This window comes from Nelumbo lutea, chromosome 2 (genome assembly GCF_056320005.1).
Source record: "Nelumbo lutea isolate HS-2025 chromosome 2, American lotus-T2T, whole genome shotgun sequence".
Taxonomy (NCBI): domain Eukaryota; kingdom Viridiplantae; phylum Streptophyta; class Magnoliopsida; order Proteales; family Nelumbonaceae; genus Nelumbo; species Nelumbo lutea.
In genome coordinates, this window is record NC_142685.1 from 110,817,116 (window position 1) to 110,840,502 (window position 23,387).

The window sequence follows — 23,387 nt, forward strand, 5'->3', positions numbered from 1 at the left end:
AAAATGATAGAAATTAGAATTTCCTGAAAACATCAAAACACCCTGAAATATATTGGTAAGTTGTGAGGATAAAAACAATTTGGAGATGCGGTTCATCCATCCCCGTACCTCTTGCTTGCAAAGCAAACGCTCTACCGTTTGAGCTACGCTCCCGTTTGTTAATTATGATTGTAACTGTGTTAATAAATTAAAATTAAAAATAATAAATAATAAATGAATATGAAAGAATATATTGGTGAGTGGTGAGGATAAAAATGATTTGGAAATGCAATGTATCGATCCACATACCCCATGAATGCAAAGTAAGCGATCTACCGTTCGAGCTACATCCCCATTTGTTAATTACGAAAGTAATTGTTGTAATAAATTAAAATTATATATTATAAATTATAAATAATTATTAATGAAAATAAGAAATGCAGAAGAGTTCAACACACCTTAACATATATTGGTGAATTGTGAAGATAAAAACAATTTTGAGATGTGGGATATCAGTCGCTGAATCTCTCGTATGCATAGCAAGCATTGTACCGTTTCAAGTACATCCCCTTTTTGTTAATAATGAGAGTAATTGTTGTAATAAGTTAAAAAATAGTAAATACATATGAAAGAAAAAAAGAAATTCCTAAAAAGGTCAAAACACCCTGAAATATATTGATGTGTTGTGAGGATAAAAATAATTTAGAAATGCGGGGTATCGAACCCCGTACCATTAACATGCAAAGAGGGCACTCTACGGTTTGTGCTACATACCCATTTGTTATCTATGATAATAATTGTTGCAATACAATAAAATTAAAAATTAAAAATAATAAATAAATATGAAAGAAAACAAGAAATTGTTGAAAATTATTAAAACACCCTAAACTTTATTGCTGAGTTGTGGGTAAAAATATTTTAGAGATGTGGGGTATTGAAGCTCGTACATCTCGCATGCTAAGCGAGCGCTCTACCATTTCAGCTACATCCCCGTTTGTTAATTAAGATAGTAATTGTTATAATATATTTAAATTTGATAAATTCAAAATAATAAATAAGAATGAAAGAAAATAAGAAATTCCTAAAAATATCAAATCACCCTAAAATATATTGTTCATTTGTGAGGATAAAAATAATTTGGAGATGCGGTCTACCGAAACCCATACCTCACGCATGTAAAACAAGCGCTCTACCATTTAAGCTACTTCCCCATTTGTTAATTATGATTGTAACTGTTATAATAAATTAAAACTAAAAAATTAAAAATAGTAAAGAAAAATAAAAGAAAATAAGAAATTCTTAAGAAGATCAAAACACTCTAAAATATATTGGTGAGTTGGGAGGATAAAAATAACTTTGAGATGAGGGGTATCGAAGATCGAAACTCTTGCATGCAAAACGTGCAGTCAACTATCTGAGCTACGTCCCCATTCCATAATTATGATAGTGATATTTATATTAATTTAAAATAAATAAATAAATAAATAATAAACAACGAATAAAAATAAAAGAAAATAATAAATTCCCCAAAAGAACGAAACACCTTAAAACATATTGATGAGTTGAGAGTACAACAATAATTTTCAGATGGGGGGTAACGAACCTCGAACCTCTTGCATGCAAAGCAAGAGCTCTACTATTTCAGCTACGTCCCCAATCGTTAATTATGATAGTAATTTTTGTAATAAGTTAAAATTAGAAATTAAAAATAATAAATGAATAAGAAAGAAAATAAGAAATTCCTGAAAATATCAAAACACTATAAAATATATTGGCGAGTTGTGAGGACAAAAATGATTTGGAAATGCATGTATCGAACCATGTACCTCTAACAAGCAAAGCGAGCAATCTACCATTTGTGCTACATCCCCATTTCTTAACTATGATAGTAATCGTTATAATAAACTAAACCTAATAAAAAATAAAAAATAAAAATGAAAGAAAATAAGAAATTTGTAGAAAAGATCCAAATACTCTAAAATATATTGTTGAATTGTGAGGATAAAAATATTTTGGAAATGCGGTGTATCGAGCCTCGTACCTCTTGCAAGAAAAGCAAGCACTCTACCGTTTCAGCTACGTCCCCATATGTTTATTATGATGGTAATTGTTGTAATAAATTAAACCAAAAAAAAAAATAAATAATAAATGTATATGAAAAAAATAATAAATTCCTGAAAAGATCAAAACACCTTAAAACATATTGGTGAGTTGTTAAGATAAAAATAATTTAGAGATACGGGGTATCGATCCCTGTACCTCTTAAATGTAGAGCGAACGTTCCTCCATTTGTGCAAAATGATCATTTGCTAATTGTGATAAAAATTGTTGTAATAAATTAAAAATAATAATTAAATATGAAAGAAAATAAGAAATGCCTGAAAATATCAAAATACCCTAAAATATATTGATGACTTATGAGGATAAAAGTAATTTGGAGATGCGGGGTATCGAACCCCGTACCTCTCGCATGCAAAGCGAGCGCTCTACCATTTCAGCCACATCCCCATTTGACTATTATAATAGTAAATGTTGTAAGACATAAAAAAGAATAAATAAAAATCAAAGAAAATAAAAAATTCCAGAAAAGATCAAAACACCCTAAAATATATTAGCAAGTTGTGTGGATAACAATAAGTAGGAGACGCGGGATACCGAACCCCATACCTCTCGCATGCTAAGCGAGCACTCTTTCATTTGAGCTACATCCCCATTTGTTAATTAAGATAGTAATTGTTGTAATAAATTACACCTAAAAAATTAAAAATAATAATCAAATATATTGATGAGTTGTGAGGATAAAAATAAATTGGAAATGCGGTGTATCGATCCCCGTACCTCTTGCATGCAAAGTAAGCGCTCTAACGTTTGTGCAACATCCCCATTTGTTCATTATGATCATAATCGTTATAATAAATTAAACCGAAAAAAATTAAAATAATAAATAAAATGATAGAAAATTAGAATTTCCTGAAAACTTCAAAACACCCTAAAATATATTGGTCAGTTGTGAAGATAAAAACAATTTGGAGATGCGGTTTATCCATCCCCGTACCTCTTGCTTGCAAAGCAAGCGCTCTACCGTTTGAGCTACGCCCCCGTTTGTTAATTATGATTGTAATTGTTTTAGTAAATTAAAAATAATAAATAATAAATAATAAATGAATATGAAAGAAAATAAGAAATTCCTAAAAATATCAAAATACCTTAAAATATATTGGTGAGTTGTCAGGATGAAAATAATTTGGAAATGCGGTTTATCGAACCCCATACTTGTAACATGCAAAGCGAGCCCTCTTCTATTTATGCCACATCCCCATTTGTTAGTTATGATAGTTGTTGTTGTAATACAAAAAATTAAAAATTAAAAATAATAATTAAAAATGAAAGAAAATAAGATATTCTTGTAAAGTTTAAAAACAACCTAAAAAATATTGGTGAGTTGTGAGGATAAAAATAATTTGGAAATGCAATGTATCGATCCACGTACCCCTTGAATGCAAAGTAAGCGCTTTACCGTTCGAGCTACATCCCCAGTTGTGAATTACGAAAGTAATTGTTGTAATAAATTAAAATTTAAAATTAAAAATATTAAATAAATATTAAAGAAACTAAGAAATTCCAGAAAAGTTCAACACACCTTAACATATATTGGTGAATTGTGAAGATAAAAACAATTTGGAGATGTGGAGTATCGGTTGTTGTACCTCTCGCATGCATAGCATGCATTCTACCGTTTGAGCTACATCCCCATTTGTTAATAATGAGAGAATTGTTGTAATAAGGAAAAAAATAGTAAATACATATGAAAGAAAATAAGAAATTCCTGAAAAGGTCAAAACACCCTGAAATATATTGATGTGTTGTGAGGATAAAAATAATTTAGAAATGTGGGGTATCGAACCCTGTACCATTAACATGCAAAGCGGGCACTCTACGGTTTGTGCTACATACCCATTTGTTATCTGTGATAATAATTGTAAGAATACAATAAAATTAAAAATTAAAAATAATAAATAAATATGAATGAAAATAAGAAATTCTTGAAAAATATTAAAACACCCTAAATTTTATTGTTGAGTTGTGAGGTAAAAATATTTTAGAGATGCGGGGTATTGAAGCTTGTACATCTCGCATGCTAAGCGAGCGCTCTACCATTTCAGCTACATCCCCATTTGTTAATTAAGATAGTAATTGTTGTAATATATTAAAATTTGATAAATTCAAAATAATAAATAAAAATGAAAGAAAATAAGAAATTCCTGACACCTTGAAACATATTGTTCATTTGTGAGGATAAAAATAATTTGGAGATGCAGTGTACCGAAACCCATACCTCTCGAATGCAAAACAAGCGCTCTACCATTTAAGCTACTTCCCCATTTGTTAATTATGATAGTAATTGTTATAATAAATTAAAACTAAAAAATTAAAAATAATAAAGAAAAATCATAGAAGTACCTCTAACATGCAAAGCGAGCCCTCTTCTGTTTTGCTACATCCCCATTTGTTAGTTATGATAGTTGTAGTTGTAATAAAATAAATTAAAAATTAAAAATAAAAACAGAAGAAAATAAGAAATTCCTGAAAATTACAAAACACCCTAAAATATATTGGTTAGTTGTGAGGATAAAAATAATTTGGAAATGCGGTGTATCGATCCCCGTAACCCTTGAATGCAAAGTAAGCACTCTACTGTTCAAGCTACATCCCCAGCTGTGAACTATGAAAGTAATTGTTGTAATAAATTAAAATTAAAAATTAAAAATAATAAATAATTATTAAAGAAAATAAGAGATTCGAGAAAAGATCAAAACACCATAACATATATTTGTGAATTGTGAAGATAAAAACAAGTTGGAGATGCGGGGTATCAATCGTTTTACCTCTCGCATGCATAGCGAGCAATCTACCGTTTGAGCTACATCCCCATTTGTTAATATTGAGAGTAATTGTTGTAATACGTAAAAAAAATAGAAAATACAAATGAAAGAAAAAATGAAATTCCTGAAAAGATAAAAACACCTTGAAATATATTGATGAGTAGTGAGGATAAAAATAATTTAGAAAGGCGGTGTATCGAACCCCGTACCATTAACATGCAAAGCAGGCACTCTATCGTTTGTGCTACACACCCATTTGTTAGCTATGATAGTAATTGTTGCAATACAATAAAATTATAAATTACAAATAATAAATAAATATGAAGGAAAATAAGAAATTCTTGAAAATTATTAAGACACCCTAAATTTTATTGCTGAGTTGTGAGGTAAAAATAATTTAGAGATGCGGGGTATTGAAGCCCGTACATCTCGCAGGATACAAATAATTTGGTGATGCGGGGTATTGAACACCGTACCTCTCGCATGCAAAACAAGCACTTTACCATTTGATCAGCATCCCCATTTGTTAATTATGATAGTAATTGTTATAATAAATTTAAATTAAAAAAATAAAAGATAATATATAAATATGAAAGAAAATAAGAAATACTTAGAAAGATCAAAACACCCTAAAATATATTGGTGTGTTGTGAGGATAAAAATAACTTGAAGATGCAGGGTATCGAACCCCATATCTCTCGTTTGCAAAGCGATCGCTCTACCGTGTGAGCTAAATCCCCATTTGTTTATTATGATAGTAATTGTTGTAGTAAATTAAAATTAAAAATAATAAATAAATATAAAAAATAAGAAATTCCTAAAAAGAACAAAACACCCTAAAATATATTGGTGATTTGGGAAAATAAAAATAATTTTGAGATCTAGGGTATCGAAGCCCGTACCTCTCACACGCAAAGCGAGCACTCTTCCATTTGAGCTACATCCCCATTTGTTAATTATGATAGTAATTGTTATAATAAAATAAAATTAAAAATAACATGTGAATATGAAAGAAAATAAGAAATTCATTAAAAGATCAAAACACCCTAAAATATATTGGTTAGTTGTGAGGATAAAAATATATTGGTAAGTTGTGAGGATAAATATAATTTGGAGATGCGGGGTGTTGAACCCCATACCTTTCACATGCAAAGCAAGCGCTTTATCGTTTGAGCTACATCCCCATTTGTTAATTATGATAGTAATTATTGTAATAAATTAAAATTAAAATAGTAAATAATAAATAAATGTGAATGAAAATAAAAAATTATTGAAAAGATCAAAATACCCTATAATATATTGGTGAATTGTGAGTATAAAAATAATTCGGATATGCGAGATATCGAACCTCGTACCTTTCACATGCAAAGCCAGCGCTCAACCATTTGATCTACATCCCCTTTTGTTAATTATGATAGTAGCTAGTATAATAAATTAAAATTAAAAATAATAAATAATAAATAATAAATAAATGTGAAAGAAAATAAGAAATTCCTGAAAATATCAAAACAACCTAAAATATACTGGTGAGTTGTGAGGATAAAAATAATTTGGAGTTGCAAGGTATCAAAGCCCATATGTCTTGTTTGCAAAGTCAGCGCTCTACCGTTTAAGCTACATCCCCATTTGTTAATTATGATATAATTGTTGTTATAAATTTAATTTAAAAATTAAAAGTAATAAGCAAATATAAAAGAAAATAAGAAATTCCTGAAAAGATCAATACACCCTAAAATATATTGGTGAGTTGTGAGGATAAAAATAATTTAAAAATGTGGGGTATTGAACTCCATACCTCTCGCATGCAAAGTGAGTACTCTAACATTTAAGGTACATCCCCATTTGTTAATTATGATAATAATTATTGTAATAAATAAAAAATAATAAATAAATATGAAAAAATAGAAATTAATGAAATAATCAAAACACCCTAAAATATATGTGAGTTATGAGGATAAAGATAATTTGGAGATGTGGGTATCGAACCCCATACCTCTCACACGCAAAGCAAGTGCTTTATAGTTTGAGGTACATCCCCATTTGTTAATTATAATATTAATTATTATAATAGATTAAAAATAATAAATAAATATAAAAAAATAGAAATTCCTAAAAAATATCAAATGCAAAGCCACCACTCTATCATTTGAGTTACATCCCATTTGATAATTATAATAGTAATTGCTATATTAATAAAATAATATTTTTTTTCTGCCACAGTAACCGGTGCAGAAATTCGAGATGGTAAGAATTTCGTGTATCGGAGCATTTGCTGTTAATTGTTATTATATGATTTCTTTCTGAAAAAAGTCAAAAACATTTCACATAGTGAGAAATTCAAGATTCAGAAAATGTTTGGAGAGGCCAACAATACAGTCAGTCACATTTACTTCATTCTTCTCCAAGACATGAGTAAAATCTTCTTGGTTCCCTCATCGAGAAATGGAAACCCCGTGACTCTGTTAGTTGCCAACTCTAATCTCCTACTCCATTGATACCTTTTCGTTATTGTTGTTTTTTATCATTTCAGAATTTACAGGGTTTCTGGTTTTTGGTATGAAGATGTAGGTTATGAATGTTTCCAATTGAGGTGCAGAAATTCGAGATGGTAAGAATTTCGTGTATCGGAGCATTTGCTGTTAATTGTTATTATATGATTTCTTTCTGAAAAAAGTCAAAAACACTTCACATAGTGAGAAATTCAAGATTCAGAAAATGTATGGAGAAGCCAACAATACAGTCAGTCACATTTACTTCATTCTTCTCCAAGACATGAGTAAAATCTTCTTGGTTCCCTCATCGAGAAATGGAAACCCCGTGACTCTGGTAGTTGCCAACTCTAATCTCCTACTCCATTGATACCTTTTCGTTATTGTTGTTTTTTATCATTTCAGAATTTACAGGGTTTCTGGTTTTTGGTATGAAGATGTAGGTTCTGAGTGTTTCCAATTGAATTTTGTTTTCCTCGAGACTGGCTTTGTTTCCATGTAAAAGGGTGGAAAGCTTTGCTCTCTCCCGTAAAAGGGGCAGAAATATAACTGAAATATCTGAGATTTAGAGGTTCTCCACCACTTTTACTGTGAAACAAATGGAGCCTGGAGATAAAGATTTATGTAGAAGACTTTCTCAAGGGGGCTTGGAATTTTATTATTATAAGATGGCTATGGATACTGCGGCATTATACCCAAATAGGAAGAGGTGCTATGTATCAAAACACGAATATGAGAAGTAAAAGAATGAAAATGAGAGGTATCCAATTGATCAGATGAAGAAACGTGAAAGAGGTGGTTGTGAAAAACAGATATATTAAGACAATAATGTCTTGGGTTTTCCTTTTCTTTGTCAAGGCTTGGATGTTATTTACTAGTCACATGTATTTGAAGACATTAATTCCATACATTTGCTGTTATAAACAGAGGCAGAAATGATATCAGAAGCAGTGGAAACCAAATAGGAATTGGAAAGAATAAGATGAGAGAGAAGGAAAACTATGCCACTTTTTCCCCTTAGCTTCATTTTTCCTGAAGTGTTGATAACAGGGTAAAAATGAAACAGAATTCATGTAGCTGAACTTAACAATGGATATGGCACTGAACAGAACGGAATGGCAGAATAGGATTCATGTAGCCAACCCCAGCGAGCATTAGCCAGACCTAGAATAGTGAATCCATAGTCTCCATTCAATAATCTTAGGAAGTCTGGGATCTTCTGTAATTTGGTTGAGGGTGGATTGGAGATTGGAAAAGGAACACCATTATGTCTTTATTACAGGGCTGTTTGAAGTTGAGTCTGTTATTTTTTGTATAGATTGATGTTTCCTTTTGTAGGTCTGATGTATGATTATGAACCTATGAAGATATTTTACATTTTGGTTTTCTAAGTTTCCCCTCATAGGAGTCATTGCAGCATTGTTCAGTGCAATTGTGAGATCTCAGTGTGACAAGTGTGAGAATGGAGGTTCTATCTGAGAGCAGCCACTTTGTGCCAAAAACAATCCCAGGGGTTCGGTCTGTAATGAGTCGGGATCTGCTGTAACCTGTAACCTACATGTTGTAACCTGATAATATTCATCCATCTATCTGTACCCAAATCATGTCAATTCTTACTCCATGAGAAAACTGTAGAGATACAATATATACTACAGTAGATCAGTATTAATTTTGTTATTTGAGTGTGGTCCTGTGTGGTTCTTATTTGTGTTTATTGCTGTTTTGTTATTTTCTTTTTTTTTTTTTTCTACTGCACAAACTAGTGGCCTGGCACCCTTTCCCTTTTCTCTCTTCTCTCACAGCCTTGTACAACTCCACCAAAGCAACCACCACTTGAAGCCATTTCCACTGTTGTCCGAGTGCAACTACCATAACCATTTTTCTTCCATGATGAGAGATGTTCACTGTTGTTTGGTTGTTTTTATAATGCTTAATTTCTAAATTCTTTGCTAAAATCAATAAATCATTTTTCCTTGTTCTCTATACTATGCTATTGCTATTACTAAATACAAATGGAGAATTGGTGGCATGCCAGATAGGATGCCTTCAGGGGACTGAGGCGGGGAATGGAGTTCTTTTTTAAGTAAGAGAAGCAATTAAGCTTACAGATCAAGGATATTTGTGAATTCTCATTTGGGAATAGATGAAAAACAGTCCCAAAATAATTAAGAAAACTGATTAAAAGAAGGAAGAACAGAAGGAGACAGCAAGAAGAGAAGAAGAGAAGAGAATGATTGAGAAGAAAGGGTTAAAGAGAAGAGTTGTTCGTTCAACTCCTCTTTTCCCTAATCCTTTTCATTAGAGATTAATCACTAACTATTAGAATTTACAAGTAAGCCCTTAGTTGGGTGGCAAGCTAATTAAACATAAACATAAACTAATGTTAACAGGCCCATAAAGAAAAAGGCCCATTAACAGAACAAAACATAAACATAAGCTGTGGGCTATGGGCCATTTGGCTCATCTTCTCTACTGGAATGACTGGAAGTCTGGAACAGTAGCATACTGAGATAAAATTTTCTCCTTAATTAAAGAATTTCTCAATCAAGAGTATCCTTGATGTTTTATTTCTAGGAACTTGTAGGTTACTCATCAATTCTTTCACATGAATAATTTGTAAATTATCTCTAGCATAAATTGGAAGCATAACATAAAGCACAACCATGCCCTGAAAATGGAATTGTACATGATCAAGTTGAAGCTTCTACCTGGGGGAAGAAAAGATAAGAACATGAAAAAGAAAAATAATGTGCAGTCGGGATTTATATTCCAAAACTTGCATTCTTGCTTTGTTAAAAATTCCTCAAAACAAGCAACATTTTTTTTTATCATGATCTCCTAGTTCCTACACAACTACAAAGATGTTCAGTCCTCAATAAGTAACGTTTTTTTATCAATAACAGGATTTCATTAAAAATATTATGAAAATAATACAAGAGCAGGAGAGATAAACTTTCTTAACTCTCCATAGTATAAATTAGCTATTACAATTGAGCCCAGAACAGATTACTCCTTCCCACCCCTTGCTTTGCTAACACATCAGCAAACCCATTCGCCATTCTTTTTACCCAATTAAACTTCACCTCCATATTTTGTGTCAAGCACTTGAACCTTTTCTTTTCATTGTTAAAAACCCAAAAACATTTTTCTTCCTCCTCAATAAGTAACACCTTATGTCCTGTTCTACATGTAAAGTATAAGATGGCTTATTTTCTTGGCGACTGATCTATCCCACTTTTGTAAAGACAAATGGCAACAAATTCTGAATACTGTGTAATTTACATGAACTCTTAATTATAATATACATCACTTGGGAAATACCAATACATGCAATTTTTTATAATAAATAAAAAGGAAAATTTATAAGATGAAGAAGGAGAAGAAGAATACAGGTAAAAGCATTTCTTTCTTATTAGGTGGTAAGATCTTTCCCAGAAAGAATTTTGTGGAGTTGTTTTGCTGTCCATGTTACCTCTACAAGGCTTCGTAGGGGAATCACAATCTCATCAGCAATCTTCATTAGCAGAATCCTGCATTCTACAACAGAAAAAGGGGAATGAGAGTTTTAGTTGTCAATCTATAGATGCCGATGCCTTTCAAGTAGGCACTTGGAGGAGATTGAAATTGGATATGCAGACTTGCATCCAACCTTAAACAAGCAGGTACATTCATTGAATGGATATACATATATCCATATATCATCATGCACACAAATGCCCTTTTTAGATGTGTCTACATAAATACAAGCTCTGGTGTGCTGTGCACATTCTTATGCACACCAGTCAGCAATGGACTGCTGTCCATCCCATGTGTTATGCACCTGGACTTGTGTAAAAGTCAAGTGAGAGCTGTAAGGCCTCTCTATATGAGTCTAGAGCCATAAAATGCAGGAAGGAAGTTGTTCGTCACTGATATATATTGACTGTATACATATTGATGTGCACAGCACCTTTTGTACGGAAGATCCAAACTCCATAAATTCATAGATAAATATATTCACAGCCTATATGCACGAGTGTGCTTTCCAAACTACCTATTTATTATCTTTCAGTTCTCAGGGTTTCAGCTATAGTTGCAGATGAGATTGAGAGGATTCAGAAAGAGTTTTTATGGAATTTCAATTCAGAAGTTGAAAAGTTCCATCTTGTTAAATGGTCGGGTCTGCAGGGAAAAGAAGGATGGGGGGATGGGCATTAGGAATGTGAGGGTGATGAACAAGGCATTACTGGGAAAGTGGGAGTGGAGGTTTGGGACTGAGAGAGAAGCGGTTTTGGAGATGGGTGGTGGAGAGTAAATTTGGGGTTATTAACTTTGGGTAGGATTTGCGGGAGGTGGCTTCATCTTATAGTGTGGGGGCTTGGAAGGGTATTATGAAATTTCATTATTTGATGGCCAATTTGACAGGACGGAGGATAAGTTTGGGTAACACCATTAGGTATTGGGAGGATGATTGTTTGGAAATTGGGAAAGCTCAGTGAGATATGTCCAAGACTTTATGATCAAAGTGAAAAGAATATTGTTAGACAACACTCAAAGGTGGATTCAGATGCTAAGGCTAACTTGGATTTGGTCGAGCCTCTTATTACTACCCCAAAGTTGGTTAACAAGGAAGGTTTGGCCTCTGACCCGCTCCCCCCCTCTAGTCCTCCAGCATTACTGGTTGTTCCTCGAACAAACTCGGGTATGCCTGTCTTTTCGGTTTATGGTACTGATGTGGGTGTTGTGTCTGGTGCAGGTACTGTAGCACCTCAATCGGAAGGAGTGGCCTTGGAAAGGAAGGTTTTGGAGGAGGATAGTGAGGGTAAAAGATAGGAGGAGGATATGAGGAAAAGAAAGAATTAAGAGGAGTTGTTGAATATTTGGGATCAAATATGCGTGTATCTTGAGGAGTATAAGCAAAAAGAAGAACTGTTGGAGGGAAATATAGAGACTTACAATCTACTGCAAGGGGTAGCAGAGAAAGTGACTGAAGGCTGCAAAAATGCAAGAGGAGATCTGGCTTTTGGGAAAATGAGGAGGAATTAGAGAGAATTTGGGGACAAATTTGTGCTCTCCTTGGGGAGTATCAGAATGTCGAAGAATCTTTAGAAGAAAGCCCAAGAAATGTGGAGATCTCAAAATTCTCAAGAGTGAACTCAATTAATTCTGGTTTAATACAAAGCCGAAGGAAGAAGAAAAGATCAGAGGTGGAGAGATTGATTTTTGACATAGAGGGAGACTTAGAATTTAGTGGAAGGGGGGAGAGAAGGAAGATTCTTAAGTAGGGGCTTGTAACTTGAGGCGGGTGTAGAGAAGATGGGTTGAATGGCCCATAGGCTGTTTATCCTTTTTTTATCTTTTATGTTCTTTGCTGTAATGGGCCTTAATCTGGGCTTATTCTTTCTTATGTTATGTCTTTTTAATTTTCTGCCCAACTAGGGGCTTCTCTGTAAATTACCAAAGTTTAACTTAATAAAAATAGAATTAAGGGTGTAAGAAAAGAGATTATGTTCGAAAATCTCTCTCTGAACCCAAGTTGTCGCCACCTTCTTCTTCATCTTCTCTCCTCTTGAACTCTGATTTCTGCTACTTCCTTTTGATTTTTTGCATCTTTCTAAATAGTCCTTTCTTCTCAAAATGTTGTTTTTCTACTTGGTATTAGAGCATGCTCATTTTTCCTATTTTTTGCTTTTTTTACCTTTTTTTCCCATACATAGTGTGTATGGAGAACTGAATTGTATGAATAGTTAAAGACACCTATTTCAGCCTAGTTGTTAGTGGTTTCTAGAGAGAAGAGGAATGGCTTTGTCGCCCCCTTGACAGATTCAATTGTGTTGCCCGAAACCCTAATTTTTTGGAGAAATCTGATTGCGGGCCCCACATGGAGTTTGACCTGGGCGCTCAGTGACTGAAGGCTTTCTCATTTTCCTTCTTGAAGATCGAATCAAGTGGATTAATGTTCTGTGAAGTCTACAAGGGGCGGCTGAATTTTCTCCATTTCTCCCAGCTTCCAAGTGTGACACAGATTACTGGTACGGTTGCATAGAGGTTGGCTCACAACACGGTTTTGTTTTGTCTTCATCTGGTGTTTTTCGAAGTTGTTTGAAGTCATTTTTGAAGTGTTTAAGAATATGAGCTCCTCAGACTTTGAAAACAAGCATGTTGCTGAATCCTGACAGGTTCCAGGAGCCTTTGTAGACTCTCTACTAGCTGTGACCACAGTCAAGCTGGATGGAACTAATTATCTAGCTTGGTCACAATCAGTAAAGATTCATATTTGTAGTAGAGGCAAGTGGGGTTTTATCTCCGGGAGCAAAAAGGCTCCTCCGGAAGATGATCCATCATATGAAAAGTGGATGCAAGAAAATTATATTGTTATTGGGTGGCTTGTGAACTCAATGCAACCATAGATTAGTCAGCATTATTTGTGGATGAATTCAGCAAAGGAAATTTGGGATAGTGTTGCTGAAACCTATTCCCAAAAATTAAATGTGGCCAGAGCTTTTACGTTGAGAAGTGATCTGAAGAATTTGAGACAGTGGGAGAAACCATTAGCTGTATACTTCTCAACACTGAAGTCTTTATGGCAAGAAATAGACTTGATAGAAGTTGTAACCTGGGAAACCACTAATGATGATGAGACCTACAGAAAACTAGTTGAGAGAAACATGGTGTTTGAGTTCTTGACAGGACTAAATCCAAAGTATGATATTACAAAGAAAAATATTTTATCCAAGGTTAGTGTCTCACTGTCTAAGGCATATGCCTTGGTAAGTAGTGAAGAAAGCAGAAAACTTGTCTAGGTTCAAGGGGCTGGTCTAAATGATCACTTTGCTAATATGGGAGTGAAACCTAAGGGGGTTGCAGGGACCCCTTTTATTTATGGTCGCTCTATACATAATAACATAAGTTGGCGCCGCCAGACAAATTAGAACTCTCCAAACCTTTCTCTTCTCTCTCTCCTCTTCTTCTTCCTTATTTCTTCTCTTTTCTTCTGCTAATATGGTAGCAGAGCGGTTCTACTGTGTCTGAGAGCATATCGAACTAGTTCTTTCTTCTTTACCTTGCTGTCTTCTTTACAAGTTTTTTTTACCTTTTTTTCCTTTCCCTTGATCGTGTACAAAGAAAAATCCTATGAAACAAGACTGCTCAATGCAGTCAGAGAAATTGTGAGGTTCAGACCTCTTTTCTATGGGTTACTTGTAGGTCACAAATGACCTATTTTTGCCAAGTTTTGGTGTGACTTAACTGCTTTGTGATCTCTCCTAGCAATTGGTGTGTTTAGGTGATTTGGAAAATTGGTGGATTGGGACCGTTAAACTTGCGCAGTGCTGAAATCAACCTGAAATATTTTTTAAGAGAATTGGAGCTGGTCTGTGTTCAGATTGTATCTAGACCAGAGTGTGTGCATGTGGACTGCATCTCTAGTGTGTTTTTTGGACCTTTTTGGGTATTAGGACTTTAGGAGAGATCTTAAGGTGTGTGTTGAAACTGAAAAGTGTTCTCTTGAATCATGTCCTCTGAGAATTCTGCAACTTCTGGGATTTCAGGAGGTCAAAACGAAATGAGTGGGGGGATGGATATGAGTTTCCCCATGACTGTAATTCCCTTTCATGGACTAAACTACTGTTGAGCAGGAGAAGGAGAAGAAGAAAGGAAAGAAGGAAGAAGAAGAAGAAGAAGAGGAGGCTACTGAGTTAAAGCCTCAAAAAGAACTGCTTCAGTCAAGTGAAGCATTGTATTTATACTATCTTGACAGTGTAGCCGGCCAGAGGTAAGCGGAAGATGAGAGAAGAGAAGAGAAGAAGAAGAGAAGAGAGAAGGTTTGCAATGTAACAGTCCTGGCAGCGCCAGTGTTTATTTTACTATATATAGGGCGACAAAAATAATAAGGGAAAAGACCCTTGTGCCCCTGAGTACAATAACAGACATAACAGAAATAAAAAACACTTTAATTAGCCAAACAGGCCCTAACAGCTACAACTAAGTTATTTTAACATTATTCCAACACTCCCCCTCAAGTTGGAGCATAGATGTCAATCATGCCCAACTTGTCACACAAATCTTTGTGCCGCACATGATGAAGACCTTTGGTGAAGATATCTGCAAGTTGCTCTTCCGAGCTAACATATGGTGTGCACACTTCTCCACTTTCAAGTTTCTCTCTAATAAAATGCTTGTCCACTTCAATGTGTTTCGTCTTATCATGCAGAACTGGATTAGCAGCAATATTGATGGCAGCTTTATTGTCACAGTAGAGTGACATAGGATTGCTTACTGCGAAACCCAGTTCATCTAACAGATTTCTTATCCACATGATTTCCGCAACCCCATGAGCTATCGCTCTATACTCTGCTTCAGCACTGGATCTAGCCACTACACTTTGTTTTTTGCTTCTCCATGTGACAAGGTTTCCTCCTACAAAGGCACAATAACCACTGGTAGACTTTCGGTCCACGAGTAAGGAAGACTTTTATATGGGCTGAAACTGCTTGTGAGATATGGGAACAAGCGAAATCCACTTATTTAGAACAGAGACACTATGACAAGATATATCAACTACAAGCTGAATCTTCTACTTGCAAGCAGGGGGAGAGGAGTCTCTCGATGTACTATTCTGATTTGACATCAATACAGAAAGAACTTGATCACTTTCAGAATGTGAATTGGAAGTGTGATGAAGATGCAAAGGCCTATAAGTCACTTGTAACACAGTAACGCGTGTTTGCCTTCCTCCTAGGGCTGAATTCGTCATATGAGTCCATCAGGGTATAGATCTTGGGTAGTAAAGACTTGCCATTAGTCCAGGAGGTGTTTGCCTTGGTGCAATCAGAAGAAAGCAGAAGAAGTGTGATGAATGGTGTAGAAGGGGAGTCAATTGCCCTAGCGGTCCGGGGAAATTCAGATACAAATATCGGAGGTGGCTTTAAAAGGGGTGACACTCAGAAAAAACCAGAAGATAAAAGCAAGCTTTGGTGCACTCACTGCCAGAAGACACAACACACTAAAGATACATGCTAGGATCTCCATGGAAAACCTAAATGGGCACAGGATTTGGGTAAGAAGTCAGCACCGGATCAGGGCAAGAAACCAGGCCAATAGAATCAAAAAAGGTATAACTCAGCTAATATGGCATCGATAGAGACTAGTCTTTCCGTAACTCAGGAGAGACATCCCGGTTCTGACCCTAAGGAAGATATTATCAACTCTTTCCGTAAACATTTGGTTGAAACCAAGAGCCAAGACATCACCATACTGTTCTCTTGGTTCCACTATCATGCTCTCAACACTTCCATACTTTGGTTCCTTTACTCTCCCATTGATGTATCCCATTCACCCCCTAGCAGTGATGTAGAGTTTTATCCCCCTAGACCACTCAAGGTAATTTAGACCATCAAAGGGAATGACAGCCATGGGAAAGCTCATATCCATTCCTCCACTCACTCCATTGTGGCTCCCTGAGATCTCTGAAGTAGCAGAATTCTCAGTCGACATGGTCAAGCAGTTAATCAGTCCCAAACACCGGACTTAGGACCCCTCCTTACTCCACAAAACAATGCTCCACTCAGTTCACACCCACACACTTGGGTTTACCAACCAGATTAAGCACAAACAGTACCAAATTCCGGACAAAAACTGAGGTAATATTCAGAAGATTTCAGACCTGTATAGTTTTATCAGTCCCCACCTACCAGAATTCCAGAATCTAACAGCCACTAATCAGCAGGAGAGATCCTTCTCACTTATAGTCAACTCAAACCATTGAGAAGACAGGTCAGCATTGACCTATAGTTGTCTTAACACATGAACAAGATCACACGATCCAAGAAAACTAGGGTTACACAGTTTCGACAGCATTCAGCCGCCCCAGATTCATAGGGTTTTCACTCGGCACATGACCAAGGAGAGTAAAGAAGAGAAGAAATAGGGAGAACTGTACCAGTTATAGCTATTCTGTAGTCCAGAATCAGATTTCTTTTCTGCTAGTCTGTTCGATCCGTTCTTTGGGTTGATCGATCTTCTCTTGACAGTAGGGTTGATCGATCTGCTCTCTTTTAATTAGCATTCCCGCTCTGATACCATCTTGACAGTGTAGCCGGCCAGAGGTAAGCGGAAGAGGAGAGAAGAGAAGAGAAGAGAAGAAGAGAAGAAGAGAAGAGAAGAGAGAAGGTTTGCAATGTAACAGTCCTGGCGGCGCTAGTGTTTATTTTACTATATATAGGGCAACAGAAATAACAAGGGAAAAGACCCTTGTGCCCTTGAGTACAATAACATACACAACAAAAATAAAAAAAACGAAATAAAAACACTTTAATTAGACAAACAGGCCCTAACATCTACAACTAAGTTATTTTAACATTATTCCAACATACTATACTGGCCGTACAACACAAGAGGTCTACAAAATTACAAGAATACCCCTACGGGCACTAAACCTGTATACAGTATATATAATACACCTGTTAACACCCCCCTCAAGTTGGGGCATAGATATCAATCATGCCCAACTTGTCACAGAGACCTTGGTGTATAGAATGGTTTAGCCCTTTTGTAAAGATGTCTGCTAGTTGGTCTTCAGAGCTGATGTATGGAGTGCATACTTCGCCTGTGATGATTTTCTCTCTGATAAAGCGCTTGTCTACTTCAATGTGCTTTGTTCTATCATGTAGTACCGGGTTGGCAACGATACTTATAGCTACCTTGTTGTCACAGAGTAGAGTCATGGGTTTATCTATTGGAAAACCCAACTCTCCCAATAGATTCTTTATCCACATACCTTCGGCTACTACGTGTGCCATTGCATGGTATTCAGCTTCAGCACTGGATCTAGCTACCACGGTTTGCTTCTTACTCCTCCAAGTAACAAGGTTCCCTCCTACAAAGGTGCAGTAACCACTAGTAGACCTTCTGTCACTTTGAGATCCAGCCCAATCCGCATCTGTGTAAATTTCAACTCTCAAATGTCCATGTTTCTGGAATAATAAGCCAGCACTCGGGAACTTCTTAAGATACTGCAATATTCTCTCCACTGCTTCAAGATGAGTGAACCTAAGTGCATGCATGAACTGGCTGAGGACACCAACAGCATATGCTATGTCTGGACGAGTCATAGAGAGGTACAACAATCTCCATACAAGCCTCTGAAATTGCTTCACATCCTTAAGAGGTTCACCTTGGCTGTCACTTAACTTATGGTTGGGGTCAATGGGAGAGTCAGCTGGTTTAACCCCAAACTTTCCAGTGTCCTTAAGCAAATCTAAGACATATTTCCTTTGGGAGATGAAGATACCCTTTTTTGATCGGGTAACCTCAATTCCAAGGAAGTATTTGGCGGGTCCTAGATCTTTCACTTCGAACTGAGTGGCAAGGAAGCCCTTCAAACTTTGAATTTCATCATTCCATTCACCAGTAACAATTATGTCATCCACATATACTATTAGGGCAGCCATTTTACCTTATACTCTTTTTACAAACAGTGTATGATCTGACTGACATTGCTTGTATCCCCTCTCCTGAACTGCAGTATAAAATCTGCTGAACCAAGCCCTTGGTGATTGCTTCAGCCCATATAAAGACTTCTTCAACTTACACACCTTTTGTTCACTTTCTTGAGCCAAAAAACTGGGGGATTGAACCATATAAACTTCCTCTTCAAGGTCACCATTCAAGAAGGCATTCTTGATGTCGAGCTGATGTAGATCCTAATTCAGATTGGCAGCAAGAGAGAAAAGGACTCTAATAGAGTTCATTTTGGCGACAGGAGCAAAGGTTTCTGCATAATCAACCCCATATACTTGAGTGAAACCCTTTGCCACTAAACGAGCTTTATACCTCTCCATGGTTCCATCAATCCCATGCTTAACAGTGAACACCCATTTACAACCAATTGGATCATTTCCCTTAGGGAGATTAACAAGTTCCCACGTGCCATTCTTATGAAGAGCATCAATCTCTTCCTTCATGGCCTTCATCCATTTTGGAACTGAGAGAGCTTCTGCCACATTCTTGGGAATAGGGATACTATCAATGGAGGTAAGAAAAGCACGAAATGAAGGTGAGATGTTCTCATAGGAAACAAAGTTGAAAATGGGATGTTTGGTGGTGCACGACCTAACCCCTTTCCTGTGGGCAATGGGAAGGTCAAGATCATTAACAACAGGGAGGTTAGGAGTCAAGTTACCTAAGTGAGCATGATCTTCCCCCAAGGAATTCGATGGCATTTGAGGTACGGCTTCTGGATTCTCCTCAGCTCTTGAACCTGATTGGCCTTTACGACGACGAGAAAAAACACGGAAAGGTGGAGGATCAAAGGGAGAAAGGGGAGAAGGAGTAGGGAGAGGAGGAAGTTGAACCAGTTTCTCCTCATACCTACACTCCCCCTGAGGAGAAACAGGAAAGAAGGGCTCATCCTCAAAGAAGGTAATATCCATGGAGACGTAGAATTTCCGTGAAACAGGATCAAAGCAACGATACCCTTTTTGAGAGAATGAATAGCCAAGAAATATACACGGGATAGCACGAGAGTCCAATTTTCCCCAGGTGGGGGAAAGGTTTTGGACAAAGCACTGACAACCAAAAACACGATGAGGAATAGAAAGAAGAGGGGCCTTAGGAAAGAGAAGCTGATGTGGAGCTTTGTACTCTAACCAACGAGAGGGCATTCGGTTAATGAGGTATGTAGAACAAATGACGGCCTCAAGCCAAAAACGTTTTGGAACATTCATGTGGAGTAATAAACCCCGTGCCACTTCAAAAAGGTGACGGTTCTTCCGTTCATCCACACCATTTTGTTGTGGCATGCGGGCACAAGAGCTCCGGTGAAGTGAGCCATGTGAAGCAAAGAACTCCGCGAGGTCACTATGAAAAAACTCTTTTGCATTGTCTGATTGAAATATTTGAATTTCGGTCTGAAATTGGGTGAAGACCATCCGCTAAAAATCTTGGATAATTTTTGGTACTTCCTCACAGGTTCGCATTGGATATACCCAAGTGTATCTGGAATAATCGTCAATGAACGTAATAAAGTATTTGTAGCCACTCTCAGAACGTAAAGTAACAGGGCCCCACACATCCGAATGCACAAAGTGAAAAGGAAACTTAGATTTACTATTTCTTTGAGGAAATTGAGTTCTACAATACTTGCTTAACTGACACGTTTGACAAGAAAAATTAGAAACAGACACCGATTTACACAATTCTGGGAAAACAACTTTCAAGGACTCAAAAGACAAATGACCCAGACGACAATGCCACAAATACATTTTACTCTTTCTGAACTGACTCATAGACTTTGTAACATGAAGGCCAGCCATATTCTCCAGCATAAAGAATCCATCAACCATACGTTCCCTACCAATCGTCCTCCCCGAGGCCAGATCCTGAATCACACAATAGGAAGGAAAAAAAGTCACAGAACAATTTAAGGAATTTGTAACACTACTAATTGAGAACAAATTCATAGGGAATTTTGGAACATGAAGAACATTAGAAAGAGTAAGGCCGAGGGGAAGAGAGAGAGTTCCTTGACCAGCTATGGAAGTGTATGATCCATCAGCTAGTCTCACTCTATCTCTTCCGGAAAGAGGGTAATAAGTTTGAAAGTAAGAGGACATACCAGTCATGTCTTTTGACCCTTCAGAATCAATGATCCATGGAGAGTCAAGGTCGTGAGAAGCAACATGGAAAGCTGTGGTAGGATTTCCTGATGTGGATGCAAAAGAGTTGGTGGGAGGAGCATCCATCTGGCGAATTTCTCTACCATAAAGCTCCAAATGGTTACGGAAGGAGTTTACAATATCCTCCCTTGGGTCAGATCCAGAGCAGCTATGTTGGCCATGTGGTGTTTGAGTCACAACAGAAATGGAGGGCTGATTCTCCCGATTAACCATGTTGGCCATGTGGTGTTTCTTGGTACCTTGTTGCCCGGGTCTTCTAATTACATCCGAGCCTTGCTTCTTAGGTAAATCCTGAGCCCACTTCGGTTTCCCATGGAGATCCCAACAAGTATCTTTGGTGTGCCGGGGCTTCTGACAATTAGTGCACCACAATTTTTCTTTATCTTCTGCTTTCTTCTGGAGATCCCCTCTTTTGAAAGATGGTCCACCACTAGTAGAGGGACCCCCCTTTGCCGCCAACACAATTGCATCCCCTCCGATGTTGTTCATCAAGTTCCTTCTGCTCTCTTCAGACTGGACAAGTGCATGGACCTCCTGAATTGAAGGAAGATCCTTAGAACTTAGAATTTGTACTCTAATGGGTTCATAGATAGGATTGAGACCATGTAAAAAGGCAAACACCCTTTGCTGTGAGACAAGTTTCTTATACAATTTTGCATCTTCATTACACTTCCAATCAATATTCTAGTAATGGTCCAATTCCTTCCAAACAGTTGTCAAGTCAGAGTAATAAACTGATAAACTCCTCTCCCCCTGTTTACAAGTAGATGAAGTTGCTTGCAGTTGATAAATCTTGGCATAGTGTCGAAGTTCAGAATATGTGGATTTTGCCTGTTCCCAAATCTCATTTGCAGTTTCAGCCCACATGAAGTTCTTCCTTATTTGCGGTTGCATGGAGATCAAAAGCTATGACATAACCATACTGTTCTCCTGATCTCATCTATCATGTTCTGCATTTCCAGAAGGTGGTTCTTTGATTCTTCCATTTATGTAGCCTATTTTTCCCCCTTGCAGTTATGTATAGTTTGATCCCCCTTGACCACTCTAGGTAGTTTAACCCATCAAGAGGAACAACAGCCATAGGGAAGGATAGGTCACTGTTCCCACTCATTCCATTCAGCATTGTGGAGATTCCAGATGTAGCTGAATCTTCACTATTCATGATTCTAGGTTTAGAAATACACAAAACCAAAAGGCACACTGCCTTACAGAGTTGCTACAGTCCACAACTAGGCACTTGCTGATTTTTGGTTTCACAGAGAACCAAGCACAAACACTGCAGCTGCAGTACTAGGTTGTATGACCTACACTATGTAGGAGTCCACAGAACAATATACGAACTGCACTTGCAGTGTAACCAGGTCTGAATGACCTACAGTTTTACAAATTCAATGTAGCTTCTCAGCTAAAAAAAGTAGAAGATCAAGACTGTAATTAGTCTTGAATCCTAAAAGGTTTTAGGTTTGTAAAACAGAAGAGAAGGTGAGAGAAAAGGGAGAGAATAGAAGAGAACACAAGTTGTTGAAAGGAGGGACAGATTCTAACTGATCTGCCGCCGCCACTCTCTTAATATTTATAAGTTTATGTTTAGTACATGATGAAAGGACACATCTGCCCTTGGTACTTACATAACAAATAAAGTAAATAAAACTGAAATAAATAACAGCTGAATTAGCAAACTGACTCAAACTGACACTACTATAACTGAAACAAATACTACTGTCCTACGAACATAGTGGGGCCCACTGCAGTGGGGCCCACATCAGTGTTCTCTACACTCCCCCTCAAGTTGGGAGTAGATATCTATCATGCCCAACTTGGATAGGTCTGTCTCTAACTTCTTCCTTGGTATAACCTTGGTGAGGATATCTGCGAGCTACATATTGGATGTGATGTACGGAAGACACACTTCTTGTGATATAACCCTTTCTCGCACAAAATGCCGATCAACTTCGATATGTTTAGTTCTGTCATGATGCACTGGGTTGTGGGCTATATTAATAGCTGTCTAATTATCACGATACAACATTAAGGGATTTTCATAGTCAATACCCAACTCTTCAAGTAGTGACCTCAACCATAAGATCTCAGCCACTCCATTAGCCATTGACCTGTATTCTGCTTTAGCCCTGGAGCGGGAAACAACACTCTGCTTCTTACTCCTCCAAGAGACAAGGTTACCTCCCACCAGGGCACAATATCCAGAGGTAGACCTTCTGTCATCAACATTTCTTGCCCAATCGGCATCTGTATAGACTTCCACCCTCATGTGATTATTGTTCTTGAGTAATATACCTCTGCTTGGGCATCTCTTCAAGTATGCTAATATTCGTTCTGCCGCAAGAAGATGAGAAGTTCTAGGGGAGTGCATGTACTGGCTG

General features: G+C 36.8%; 1 protein-coding gene and 1 long non-coding RNA gene across 3 annotated transcripts in view; one reads left to right on the forward strand and one right to left on the reverse strand.

Moving 5' to 3' along the window:
* The first annotated feature begins 7,115 nt into the window (after positions 1–7,115).
* LOC148872780 (uncharacterized) lies at positions 7,116–9,033 on the forward strand. Its single transcript, XR_016106704.1, has 2 exons — positions 7,116–7,323; positions 7,425–9,033. It is a non-coding gene; the product is annotated as an uncharacterized LOC148872780 (long non-coding RNA).
* A 663-nt stretch (positions 9,034–9,696) lies between these two features.
* Positions 9,697–23,387, reverse strand: part of LOC148872781 (putative E3 ubiquitin-protein ligase LIN-1) — a 44,122-nt gene continuing 30,431 nt past the window's right edge. For both annotated transcript variants that reach the window (XM_088967892.1, XM_088967891.1), the window contains one exon: positions 9,697–10,888. In XM_088967892.1, coding sequence (XP_088824018.1) covers positions 10,764–10,888 — 125 coding nt within the window. In that variant the 3' untranslated portion in view covers positions 9,697–10,763. The remainder of the gene's footprint in view (positions 10,889–23,387) is intronic.